Source organism: Pseudorca crassidens, chromosome 7 (genome assembly GCF_039906515.1).
Source record: "Pseudorca crassidens isolate mPseCra1 chromosome 7, mPseCra1.hap1, whole genome shotgun sequence".
Taxonomy (NCBI): domain Eukaryota; kingdom Metazoa; phylum Chordata; class Mammalia; order Artiodactyla; family Delphinidae; genus Pseudorca; species Pseudorca crassidens.
In genome coordinates, this window is record NC_090302.1 from 43,315,925 (window position 1) to 43,329,799 (window position 13,875).

Below are 13,875 nucleotides of genomic sequence, written 5' to 3' on the forward strand. Positions count from 1 at the left end.
AGGCTGAATTTCTTTTCATTTATTCATTTTTCTTCTGTTAATTGCCTGTTCATACTTCTACTGATTATTCCATTGGTTATTTGTCTTTTTCTAAATCAATGTGTATAAACGTTTTGTATGTTAGGAATATTGCCCTTTTAATAGAAAGATGGTGCAAATATTATCTCCTGCTCTATTGTTTATCTTTTATCATTTTTTCCCAGAGAATTGAAGTAGCTAAATCACATGCTATATGTATATATTTACTGGGATATTGTTTACATGTAACATTATATTAGTCTCAGGTATACAGCATAATGATTTGATATTTGTATATCGAATCATTTGTATTTGTATATAATAGATAGTGAAATGATCACCACAATAAATCTATTTTTATTTAAATATCCATCACCATACATAGTTATAATTTTTTTTCTTTGTGATGAGAACTTTTAAGATCTATTATCTTAGTTCTGTCATTCTTTTTGGTGCTGTTGTCTATCAAAATTTTCACTACTTTTAAAGACACTTAATAATGATAAATTCAGCACCTTAGATTTAAATTTAAATTGCATTATCATTTTTACATGAGGCTCATTATAAGAGAAGTAAATGCATTCCGATCAAGAGCTAGAGACCAAGGCAGAGTCTGACCTGTATTATTGCAACATTTTCAGAAAGCACAGTAGGTAGACTGAGGAAAAGATGGTAAAGAGTCTACCATTACTCTTTAGTGCTTGAAAGGATAATATCATATTAAATAATTCATGCTTACTGCACACTTAATGCAACTTATTGAACAAGCTGTTCCGTAGATGCCCAAGGCCAGAGAACAAAGTAATATCTCATTAATGTTTCCAGAGTTGAATTTGTTAATAATATAGTATTTTAATGCATCAGTGAGAATAGGATAAACATCCTAAAAGGATATACAGTGAAAAATTCACAAAAAATATGTCTGTATGAAGATAGGAATGTTTAGTATCTGTATGAAAAAATGACCTAAAGCCCTTATAATTATAATAAATACAACATTAAGATACCATTTTACCTATCAACAAGATAATGCTTAAACACAGAGTTGAAGATTTGAAAATCAGGTATTTCTGTAGGTGAAAATGTAAATTTCTACAACTTTTCTGGTGAGCGTTAAAATACCTACATTCTTTGACCCAGAAATGTAAAATTTGGGAGTTTATCCTGAAGAAATAACTAGAGATGGGCACAAAAATACTATGTTCCAAATATTCCCTGCAGTCTTATTTACATTATCAAAAAATTAACTTAAATCTGCAACAGTAAGGAACTGACTAAATAATTTATAATGATCCTTATTAATGAATACTGCATCCATTAAATGTCATAGTTATTCATTTACTTATTCACTTTTTCAATGGTTATTGAGCACCTACTATGTGCAAAGCAATAGACTGGGCAGCTGGGGTTACAAAAGCAAACACATATTACTCCTGGTCATCACAACATTTATGTTTTAGAATTTTAAAAGAATACTCAGAATGTTGTTAAAAGAGAGAAGCTATAAAATGTTAGGTATAATATGATCACAGTATTACAAAAGAGAACGCTCATAAACGTATAGAACAAAGTTGGAAGGAATACGTTTTGTTCATAGTGATTATTTTGGGTCTTGAGGATTTTTTTCTTTGTGTTTCTACATTTTCCAAATATTTTACAATGAACATACATTATTTTATAAAGTAACTTACATTACTATGATGGTATAAGTTAACTCCTATGTTTGATAGTAAATTAACCTTAGGTGACATGGGTGTAGTTTTCTATGTGTGTGTAGCAGGGGTGTTCTTTTTCGTTTGGTTTTTAAAACCCTTGTATTGCCTTTGACATCAATCATTTAGTAAAATAAGCTCTTCCAAGCTTTCTCTAAAGATCAGTTATTTGCTAGGTAGATTTAAATTTTGGAATGAGTCCAATTTGGAGGTCTGTATTAGTAAGTTTGGGCTGCCATAACAAAATACCATGGACTGGGTGGGTTAAACACCAGAAATTTATTTCTCACAGTTCTGAAGCCTGGAAGTCCAAGATCAGAGTGTCAGCATGGTTGGGTTCTGGTGAGAACCATCATCTGGGCTTATCAAAAGCCTCCTTCTCCCTGTGATCTCACATGGTGGAGAGAGATAGAAAGAAATAGAGAGCACAAGCACTCTGGTGTCTTATAAGAGCACTAATTCCATCTTGAGGGCCCCACCCTCATGACTAAATCTATACCCAATTATTTTTCAAAGACCCCATTTCCAAATACCATCACATTGGGGGTTAGGCCTTTGACATATGCATTATGGGGGTACACAATTCAGTTCATAGCAAGGTGTAAGCATAGCAAAGGGGCACAGACAGCGGAAGGTCAGAGATGAGGCTAGATGGAAAAGACTACAGCTCTTATGTCTGAAAAGAGGAAGGTTGAGAGATTATAAAAATCTATGAAACCATGGCAGACAGATTTCTACTCAAGCTGAAAGGAAGCAGTACCAAAAGGAAAGTAAAGAGCTACCCCATCCAGTTGGTAATACATGTATGGACACAGTTCCCCCAAAAGTGGAATGGCTGAAAAATGATAATATCTTAGGAAGCTATGTAGGACAATTCCTAAAGGGGCTTTTCAGGAAAGGTAAGGATTTGGGAGGACCATCCTTGACCTTTTCTGGTTGAAGTTGTGGAGGAAAAATAATGGTGCTGTCCCCCAAAACTGTCCTTTGAGGACATTGTCAGTAAAGGAATCTTGAACAAAAAAAATATAAAAAAATTAAATGCTGTAAGTAAAATAACAGTTCCAGCCCAAATCATTATTATGATCCAGAGGAAGTATGTAAACCGTATATGAAGTCATTCCTTTTGAGAACATTGTGTTTTCAAGATCGGTAGCAAACAGGCTGAGGAAGATGGATTCAGCTGAGAAAGACAAAGGATGGTTGAGCCAGTACCCGATGCCCCAACTAAAAGGATCCTGACCCCAAGGAAACTGGGGACCCAGATGCCCACCCAAGAAGGGCCTTGGGCAATAGGTGGGTTTAGCTTTTGCCCCCTCACCACCTACCCACAATGGCCTCTGCATTTGACAGTCTAGAAGGGATACAGGTGCACAGGGTCTGAGCCATTTATAGCTGAATTTGCTCAGACCGACTCTCATCCCTCATTTTTCCCAAATGAGAGATACTAAGAGAGGGCCTTCTTCAGCATGGCAAAGAGAGGCTGAAGGAAAATATTACTGGGGTTGGTTAGGAGGGTGGTGAGTGGGGAGGCTCTAGACAATATATACTTCTCTGAGTTGATTAGGTTTTCATTTTATCAGTAAGTGAGACAATTAAATTATCTCAAAATCATTTGAGTTTCGTCATTGAAAGCTTTTTGCCTTTTCCTAATTCATTGCTTTATATTCATCTAGTACGTCACCAATTAAATTTGGACATTTATGAGAAAATTAAATATAAAAAGTCTGTGTCCTGAATTTATAGATTCTGGTAAATGTTTTTGCTTTTACACATGACCTGAGGTACAACTCTCAGAAGAGATCAATTACAGCCTCCAGTCACTTCTTATTGTTTATTAATTAACCATTAGAGTGAAATTGGACTAAACTAGGTGGCCAGTGGGCCAGAGTATCCTATTTGGCAATATCATGCAGATTTAAAGAAGAAGCATGTATTCTAATTTCAGGAATTCTATATATACATACCAACCCCACCACCCCTCCATACATACAGATGTGTCCACACAATTGCTACCATTAAGCCAGTAAGAATGAAGAATAACTGTAGTTTTTGTCATGGAAAAAGGTCCATACTATACTGTTAAGTGAAAAAAGGAAGTCTCTAAATAGTAGAAGTACCCCATTTTTGTAAAGTATATGTGAAAATATACATGCGTAAATTTAAAATGTGGAATATTCAACAGTTGTTATCTTTGTTCTATTAATTTTTGTTGCGTCTGACTTTTTATAATGACATGTATTTCTTTTCTTACCAGAAAAATAAACAAAAATAAGGAATAAAATACAAAGGTTTCAGTTGATGAGGAAAGTCCCTGTGTTCTGGGGACTTTGCACAGAGTGATAAGCTTTTTCTCCTTTGTTTTTTTAAACTTTCGATTGATGCCATGCTATTCCCTCCAGCATTTAGCTCCCTCTGGGTCCCAGCCTTTTTCCAGGTAATGATAAGATTATGAGAAGTTCAGCAGCAGGTCAGGAATTGCAGACATCATCTCAAACCCAAGGCCGATATCAAGAGGCATCTCATTCATTTACCAAATGAACAAAGGATGTGACTATCCATATCCGACAGAGCTGATCAGAGACTTATAGTTCTCGCCTTTGGAAGACCAGGTTGCTCTGGGCAGCTCCACAGCTCCCTTTGTCCCTGCTGCTCATTTGGCTGTGGTTCCGTATGCACCCCCCGCCCCCACTCCTGGCTTTCCTGGTGACTGTGACTGGCGTGGACGTAGGGATTGCTAGGGATTAGCAGCATGTAAGGTTTCCTCTTGCCCATCCTGTGAGTCTACTGATTTAGAATCACGGCAGCCATAGATTCACAGGGTTTTTCTGGGGGAAGAACCGGGCCCTTTTCTGTGCCACCCAGAGCCAGCCTTCAGGAAGGAAGACCCCTCATTGACTTGGAGTTAGAAGTAGTCAAGTCAATTGCCAACTGTTGTCTGTGCCCGGGTTTCTTTGGAGATACCATTCGACAAATTCAAGCAGCTTCTTCTCTCGCGTCTTCACTTTTTGGTTAAGGATGAGGGACTAAAGAATGTGCCCTGCTGTAATGTGCGAGGAAGGGGACTCTCCAACTTTCATAGGCTTTGCCTATAACGTTTTTGAAACAAAATTCATTTCAAATCATTATTTTTGAAAACATTTGCCTGGGGTTTTTAGGAAAAGAGAGTTGGGTAGGTTGGGTATGGAGAAATCATAGTATAGCTGTATTGCAAGAGCTTGTTCACTAAAAGTTAGCTGTGGGGCTCCGGATGTGAAAGTTCCAGGCAGGAGCAGCCTTGTTCCTCAGAGGGTGGAGTTATGAAAAAATTGACGGAGGAGGCTGAGCTAACGGCAAGGCTGTTTCTGATCAGGTCTGTTTTCTGTGGGTGTGTTTGAAAGTGCTTTTGCCTGACAAGTACAGTTTGCTTTCACGGGCGGATGAATCTGAATGCTTAGGTGTTTCTCTGCTTTTAAAAAGAGGTAAGAAGTAAACTTCATTAAGAAGTCTCATTTTAGTGAGGTATAGATTTACACTTTGAAAGCATATTAAAATCGTGATCCGGAATACTGGCATATTCAATATGTTTTCTTTTATACATTGATTATAGTAAGATTCTATCCATCTACTCGGAAGTGTAGGGTATAGTATAAATTGAGTGTAGTATCTATTTCAACCCATTATCAAGATTCCATTTTGTGTTGGGCTTGTTCAGTACTGGGTGTAGGTAGTAACGACGAATCTTCTGTCTCCTGAGATTCCTTAAGCCTTGGTGAGCTTGTATCAATACCAGGGGATGGCTATTTCCTTGCCAGATCTATTCACTCCTGGCTAGGAGTTTACAAAGTCACATTTAGAGAATGTATACACTAGGTAATAATTATTTGTTGAACATCCTGGGCATGCTTTCACCTTTGCACCTGCTGTTTCCTTGGCCTGAGATAACTGGAGGTCCCACTTCTTCACTTCGGGTCTTTATTCAAATGTCACCTTCTCAGTGAGCCTCATCCCAGGGCACCCTCCTCTTCCATTCATCATAATCTAATTACTGGTTCTTTATATCTCCTTGCACTAAAATAAAAGTGCCACGGGGACTGGGATCTTTGTCTGTTTGGTTCAGTGCTGTATCCCCAGGACTTAGTGCGATGCCTGGCACAAACAGGGTTTTATTAGTTGAATGACAATGATTAATTGAATTGATAAAATTGTACATATGTCACTTTTATTTGAGCATAATTTGTTTCTTTGTGAATACTCTAAACTCCAATTTGAACTGTATCAAGGGACATAGATATTAAGATTGATATAACTAATTTCATGTTTTATTCCTCCAAGCAGGCAGGAGTCTATCTGGGCCTGGTTACTATGATATCTGACTTTTGCTACACTCTAATTATATCTTAGTGGGTTTTGGTAGAAATCAGGCACTTTGGAACATCTAAGATTTTTTTGAGGTTGAGCCTACTATTTTTAAGGCTGATTGGTAGTCACCAAAGGTACCTTCTTGTTGTGAGGTCCCTTTTTTCTTGTCCAACATTTTCAGCCAGGCTGAAATTTCTGGTCATCTTTTTGGATTGTGGCATAATCTCTGGAAGGCCTCTTTAAAATGAAAGTACGTTACCTTGGTGGGTAACGCATTAACCCAAGGGTACTCGTTGGCATGGACTCTCTATTGGAATTGCTAGTGGAGGAGCAGATAGATCCCTGATAGTATGGGCACCAGAATGGTACATTTTGATGGAGGTGGGTGCTGGGGAGAAGATAGTGTTGGAGCCTGAGGGCTGGGGCATTGGCTGGAGATGGTAGACACAGTAAATGGAGCCAGAAGAAGTCATGACTCTCAGGGAACTGGATGTGTGGGAAGAAGGGGGAATCAGAAGACAAACAAGAAAGCATGAAGAGGGGCATGTGGCACTAAAAGTAACCCTCCAAGATTTGTACTGGGATCTTCTACAGCTTGATCTGTAAGATGATATGTGCTTTTTTCTCTTTAAATGGAGAAGGATGAATAAATCATAATTTTAGAAGATTCCCAAATTGTGAAAATTGGTCCAACATGTTTGGGTTCACAATCCTATTTAGCTCCTTTCTTTTTCTGATTAATGATTGGCTTGGGCTGTGAAATGAATTGGCACACAAGTCTTCTTATTTCCCCCCATGTCTTCTTTCCTGCAAGTTGAGTGTTGAATGCAGAGCCGTGCCTAGGAGTTACTGAACCTAGACAAGAAAGCAGATAGGTCAGCTTTGGGGTCATTTCGATGCTATCATTTTCTGAAGCCTTGCTGTATTTAGAAGGCATATTTAACATTCTCTTTCTCCCTCCATCTCCATGCCTGTTCATTCTGTGGATGCTGAAGTCATTATGGCATTGTGGAGTGGATGGTGAAGGGCAGAAGAGACAGGGCTCTTTGTACTGGATCATGGGTTCTGGGAACCATCCTGGTCCTATCACAGGCTCTATTGACCCATAAAATGTGTTATTAATCTTCTTCCTGTCTGCCTTACAAGAGATATGGGAGGAGAAATGAGGTAATGTCTACTTAGACCTTCGAGCTTCTCGGAAGAACAACAGTCTACAGTAATATGATTTCCTAATGCATTTGTTTGTGTTGTAATGGAGTGTAATTCCATTTAGGCAAATTTCTTTAGATACCTCTAAAATATCTAACGGTCTTGCACAGGGGAAGCAGTCTGGCTTTGAGAGTTAAGAACTGAGCCTCGACGAATCCTCAGAAAGTACAAGTGAGCTAGCTATAAATTTATGAGCTCGAGGGAAGGAAGCTGGGAGAGGAAGGAATGGGAGCTACAGATGGTGATGGAAGGGCAGTGGTTGTAAGTATCTTCAGAGAGTTTATAACGTTTTAAAATCCTGTTGTTTGAGTGCAAGATGGCGCCGTGGGAATCCCTACCACGGGCTGTCTGAGGGAGCGCCGAGCTATTGCGTCCGCCGCCGGGTTCCAGGTAACTGGGCGAGTCTGGGCGGGAAATGCAGATGTGCCGCCAGCAACCCCGAGCCCTCAGCCTTTTCAGCGTCTTTCGAAGGTCCGAGACTGAGGGGTGCGAGGTCTCCGCAGCCCCAGGGGGAGGGGCGGCGCGAACCCAACTCGCCACGCTCCGGGCGCCACCTGTAACTTGGTTCTCTCCGCAGCCCCGCGTTGCTCCACGAGAAAGCAGAGGCCGAGCCCGGGCGGGTGCGATGGCCGCTGTGGTGGCCAAGCGGGAGGGGCCGCCGTTCATCAGCGAGGCCGCTGTGCGGGGCGACGGCGCCGTCCTGGATTACTGCCGGACCTCGGTGTCGGCGCTGTCAGGGGCCACGGCCGGCAAACTCGGCCTCACCGGCCTCTACGGCTTCATCTTCTACCTGCTCGCCTCCATCCTGCTCTCCCTGCTCTTAATTCTCAAGGCGGGAAGGAGGTGGAACAAATATTTTAAGTCGCGAAGACCTCTCTTTACAGGAGTCTCATGGAGGCCTCTTCACCTATGCCCTGTTCTGGACGTTCCTCTAGGGCATGGGGCACGTCTACTGAAACGTGGGCAGGGATGACTTTAAAAAAAAAAAACAAAAAACAGATTGGGAGGAATGTTGCCAGAAATTAACACCAGGTAGACTTACCTAAGTTTTAAAATTGTTGGAGTCGCCCCTTGTCCTGTAACGTTATAAATAATTTATATCTTAAGACGAAGAACCTGTACTGTTCTTCAGATTAAATGAAAAGTGAGACCCTTAAAAAAAAAAAAAAAAAAGGGCTTCTCTGGTGGTGCAGTGGTTGAGAGTCCGCCTGCCGATGCAGGGGACACTGGTTCGTGCCCCGGTCCGGGAAGATCCCACATGCCGCAGAGCTGCTGGGCCTGTGAGCCATGGCCGCTGAGCCTGCGCGTCCTGAGCCTGTGCTCCGCAACGGGAGAGGCCACAGCACTGGGAGGCCCGCGTACCGCAAAAAAAAAAAAAAAAAAAAAATCCTGTTGTTTTACTACAGATCAAGATGTCAATATATTTTAAAATATATACATTTATTTTAATTTAACAATATTGCATACTGGACGACTCATCTGCAATATTGATCCTGCCGTCATTCTCTACATTGATAGGCTCTTGACCGAGCCTCCTCCGAGATTTACTTTATTATGTTCCTTGGGCCACAGCTTGGTTGTTGAATAACTAGTTTCTGAGTCTGATATGGCAGTTCCCTATACATACCAACACATTGTAAGAGGCCTAGTAAGTTACTAAATAATCCTTTACCTTTGTTCTGTAGAAAAAGGAATAACAAGTCTTTTTTATTGAAGTGGTCACGAACAGTGGATTTTTAATGTAGGTTTTTTGAGCAGTACTATAATTGAGTTGGCTTTCTAGTCAGTCCTAAAAAAAGAAATTAAAACAAAGGATGAAAAGTGGAGGAAGTATATATATGTATCATCTCTGACATACTATAAAGGTGTCAATTTAGGCTACACATCATTGTTGGACAGTTTTGTTGTGTAATTTTCTGAAAGTGATTAGATCTTTAGCAATTCCAACTCAGTATTTTATAAGGAGGTCAGCCTTCTGTAAAGGAATTTTAAGGAAGTATTGAGTTAGCCAGGAAAGAAAATAGTATGTATTCTCTTACAGAGAGGTGACAATATACACCCTTTAATAGCAACTGATTTGTATTTTTAGAGAAATAATACTAATCAGAGTCCTCTCTCTGGAGGGAAGAAAAGTGTTACCACAACTTTTATTTGCTAACTGATAGAATGTAATGCAGAGAGAGCATATCCTGTCACCCAAAATGTGGCAGGAAAAAATAAATTCCTACCAAATTGTGTTGCACGCCAAGGACATATGAAAAAAGTCACTGTCTCTCAAAGAGAGAGGAACGTCTTATATAAGGAAGTGATATGGAATACTGTGGAACTGCTCTTTAGACCAAAATAATCTTTTACTAAAAAATTATGACTCAGAGATACAGTTCATATTAAGTTAGATTGTGGATGATCTTAATAAAACCACATTTTTGTTGGAGGAGGTCATTGAGAGGACATGACTGCCAGCTGACCCGAGAGCTAGACCCTGGCAACTGGAGGCTCCTCACCCCCTCCCCTGACCTTGGAAGGTACAATCTGCCCACTGATCACACAGTGGGAACCATTTTCAAGGACACAGCCTCGAGAGAGCAATGCGTTGTTGAGACCACACGTCACTGAAGCCAGTTAAGGCCTCTATATAAACTTTTGATTCTGGTGGGCAGGTGTGGAGATATACTTGTCTTGTGGCCGCCCAAGACAAGCCTTATAAGTAAGTTCCCTTGCATACTGAACCTGCCACCTACCAATCTGGAGTGGCCTGCCTCTTTCTTCAATCTCCCCTTGCCTTCTGTATATGGGGGCCAGTTTCAGATTTCACCCAAGGAAGCTCCCAAGGTTTCGAACCAACAATTTTCTGTTCCTGACAATTAACTAAAATTTGAATGAGCATTTCTGAATGTTAAACATGTTGTGCAGTTTTATGTCCTTATATAAAACTTCATGATACATTTATGAATTTCTGCAATTGTCTGAATATAGCTAAGGCATACTTTAAAAAAGATTGAAAAATATCCACTTTATATTAATCTGTTGTTAAATTGTGATGTTTTATTTGGATTTGTTTCAGAATCGAAGCAAACGCTTGGAGAAGGTCCATGTGGTTATTGGACATAAATCGTGTGACCTGGATTCTCTCATTTCTGCCTTCACATATGCTTACTTTCTAGACAAGGTGAGGGAAAAGAAGATTATGCTTTTTATTTGAATTATGATATAACTTTTAAAAACAAACATTTTCAGGAAAAACAAGGAAACTTAAATTTTCATGTTCTGGTTTATTGCAGAGAATAATGTATTATAATCCATTAATCGATATTTATTGGTCACTTATTACATGTTAGGCATTGTTCTAGTCACTTTTACTGACTCTGCATAAAACATTATTTCAATAAGATCAATTTTTTTCAAATAAAAATTTAAAAATTTTATAATAGTTGATTACTTTTATGGAAATTCAGAGAACTGACAAAAGTAAGGATCAGAATGTCTTGTTTTCCTTTACTATCCTTGTTGGATAATCTTGCCTTTGGGAGTAGAAAAATATGTGCAGAATAACCTGTGTGAACATTACATGAAGTACAGAGCATACTGGCTGGAGTTTTCAGTAATAGAGGTATTACATGTCACATCTATATTCTGTGTTTGCCTTTTAGCCTGACTTTGCACAGCAAGGTCATTCTCAGTTGCAGTCATCTCCCTTGGGCCAGAGGTGGAAAAGACCTTTCTTGAAATAAACTGTTTTAAAATTTCCATTCCATAAATTCATCAGCCCATGTTAATGGCTCACCTTAAAGCCTAAAAAATTACATTATGAGTGTCTCAGTGCTATTCCCAATTTCACACAGTTTTTAATTTTCTGGAGTTAAATTTGTTTTATTCCAATTTTGTTTGGATCCTTAACTCTGAGAGTATGCATAGCTGATCTAGAACGATTTAAATTCACATGGAACCCAGTCTTCCAGAATGAGCTATAGGTGGCAAGAATGGCTTTGGGTCAGCAGCTGACAAAAATGCCAGACAAAATCTTCTCATATCTACATACGGCTTTCTATCAAATTTATCTTAAAATGTGCCAAACTATACAAGGGAGATTAATTGGTATGAGGAGAGAAATGTGCCTGTGTTAAGACATGCATATCGAATACTAATCTTATTAACTGAATTTTTTCTTATTTATTTTTTTATTGAAGTATAGTTAATTTACAATATTGTGTTAGTTTTGAGTGTACAGCAAAGCGATTCAGTTACTTTGCTGTACACTTGATTTTCAGATTCTTTTCCATTATAGAATATTTCAAGATACTGAGTATAATTCCCTGTGCTATGCAGTAGGTCCTTGTTGTTTACCTATTTTATACATAGTAATGTGTATCTGTTAATCCCAAACTCCTAATTTATCTCCCCCCACTGCCCGCCTTAACTGGGTTTTTTGTTTTTTGTTTTTTAAACCTCTTTATTGGAGTATAATTGCTCCACAATGGTGCGTTAGCCTCTGCTCTACAACAAAGTGAATGTCACACAGATACATACGTCCCCATATCTCCCCCGTCCTGTCTCCCTCCCTCCACCCCATCCCACCCCTCCAGGCAGTCACAAAGCACCGAGCTGATCTCCCCACGCCACGCGGCTGCCTCCCACCAGCTATCCACTTCACGCCCGGTACTGTATACACGTCCATGCCACCCTCCCCCCTCGTCCCAGCCCACCCCGCTCCCTGTATCCCCAAGTTCACCCTCTAGTAGGTCTGTGTTTTTATTCCCGTCTTGCCCCTAGGTTCTTCATGACCATTATTATTATTATTATTTTAGATTCCATGTATATGTGTTAGCATACGGATTTGTTTTTCTCTTTCTGACTTACTTCACTCTGTATGACAGACTCTAGGTCCATCCACCTCACTACAAATAACTCAATTTCGTTTCTTTTTATGGCTGAGTAATATTCCATTGTATATATGTACCATATCTTCTTTATCCATTCATCTGTTGATGGACACTTAGGTTGCTTCCAAGTCCTGGCTATTGTAAATAGAGCTGCAGTGAATATTTTGGTACATGACTCTTTTTGAATTATGGTTTTCTCAGGGTATATGCCCAGTAGTAGGATTGCTGGGTCGTATGGTAGTTTTATTTTTAGTTTTTTAAGGAATCTCCATACTGTTCTCCATAGTGGCTGTATCAATTTACATTCCCACCAACGGTGCAAGAGGGTTCCCTTTTCTCCACACCCTCTCCAGCATTTATTGTTTGTAGATTTTTTCATGATGGCCATTCTGACCGGTGTGAGATATCTCATTGTAGTTTTGATTTGTATTTCTCTAATGATTAATGATTTAACTGGGTTTTTTGACTTATAGAAAAAAGGCGTTGCTTGTCTTGAGAACATAGAGTTGACTGAACCAGACTGGTTTTTAGACTGACCATGGGATGGACTCTTAAGGAAATTATATAATAATAATGACACCACCACCAACAGCTACAGTGTCCTAAATGAATATAATAACATCCAACAAAAGGAGTGAGAAAACTAGTTGTAATAGTAAAATAGATAAAGAGATGTGAGGCCTCTTTTCTCCCTCTTCTAAGGCTCGTTACTAAGCATGGGGACCAATATGGAATTAGTGATGGGTCCCATACTGGGAATTTGTTAAATATCTGTGTCTTCCTCTTAATTTACTGGACCCTGCCCCCTATCATGGGTCTGCATCTCCATTTTAATTTTTCCTGAGAACCTGGCTACTCCCTCTCAGAGTATTAACACATAGAAGGACAGAGTTTGCAGCTTCACATGTTTGACTGTTTAAATACTTTTCACTCTGGTAGGTAAGCCCCATTCTATGGATGGTGAAAACTGAGGTTCAGAAAGAAAAATAGCTTTCTCAAAGTCACACAGCAGAGGCTGGGGCTAGAACCTAGTTTTTCTGACTCCAACTCCAGAATAGGTCCTGCCAGGATAGCCTCAGGCCACATGGCTCCTGACTTAGGTTTCAGTATCAGGAGTTAGATATAACTCTATCAATTAATAAGAAAAACAACTTGCTATGCATAAATTGCTAATAATTATTACACGATTGTGATTCTGTATTAGCCTGACAGGTGGAATAAAACCCACCTTGTTGGAATGGCTTTGTGCTTTGTATTCCATAGCAGTAGGTGATTCATTTATTCCACTCAACAAATATGTGTTACCTACTTTGTGCCAGACCATTTTATGCACTGAGAAACATAACTGAACAAAAAAGACAAAAATCCCTGCTAGGAAGGGGAGATGGATGATAAAGATGTGAAAACTGTGTAATAAATACTAGGCTTGTGACAGAGCTGGTGATGACGAGAGAACAAAGGCCATTTACTTTATGCAAAAATTCAGTGTTCCCAAACCCCACATTCTCTCAGCGATATTTAGGGTTTATGGCCATAGACTCATAGTCATTTTTAAAAGCACCTTCATTTTAAAAATTCCTATGAAGAAATAAGTTTATTATTGTGAATCTGAAATTCTCTAACGTCTACCCATCTCCTGTTTCCCCCCATCACTACAGTTTTTTTTAAGAGGTTTGTTAACATAAGATTAAAAAAAATAATACAAGAAATTAATAGAA

At 39.3% G+C, this 13,875-nt stretch overlaps 1 protein-coding gene and 1 pseudogene across 5 annotated transcripts in view; both read left to right on the forward strand.

Moving 5' to 3' along the window:
• The window catches only part of PRUNE2 (prune homolog 2 with BCH domain), a 272,426-nt gene that overhangs the window by 39,692 nt on the left and 218,859 nt on the right, over window positions 1-13,875 (forward strand). For all 5 annotated transcript variants that reach the window (XM_067744124.1, XM_067744127.1, XM_067744125.1 and 2 more), the window contains exon 2: window positions 10,342-10,446. In XM_067744124.1, coding sequence (XP_067600225.1) covers window positions 10,342-10,446 — 105 coding nt within the window. The remainder of the gene's footprint in view (window positions 1-10,341; window positions 10,447-13,875) is intronic.
• Window positions 7,567-8,233, forward strand: LOC137227033 (ER membrane protein complex subunit 6-like; annotated as a pseudogene).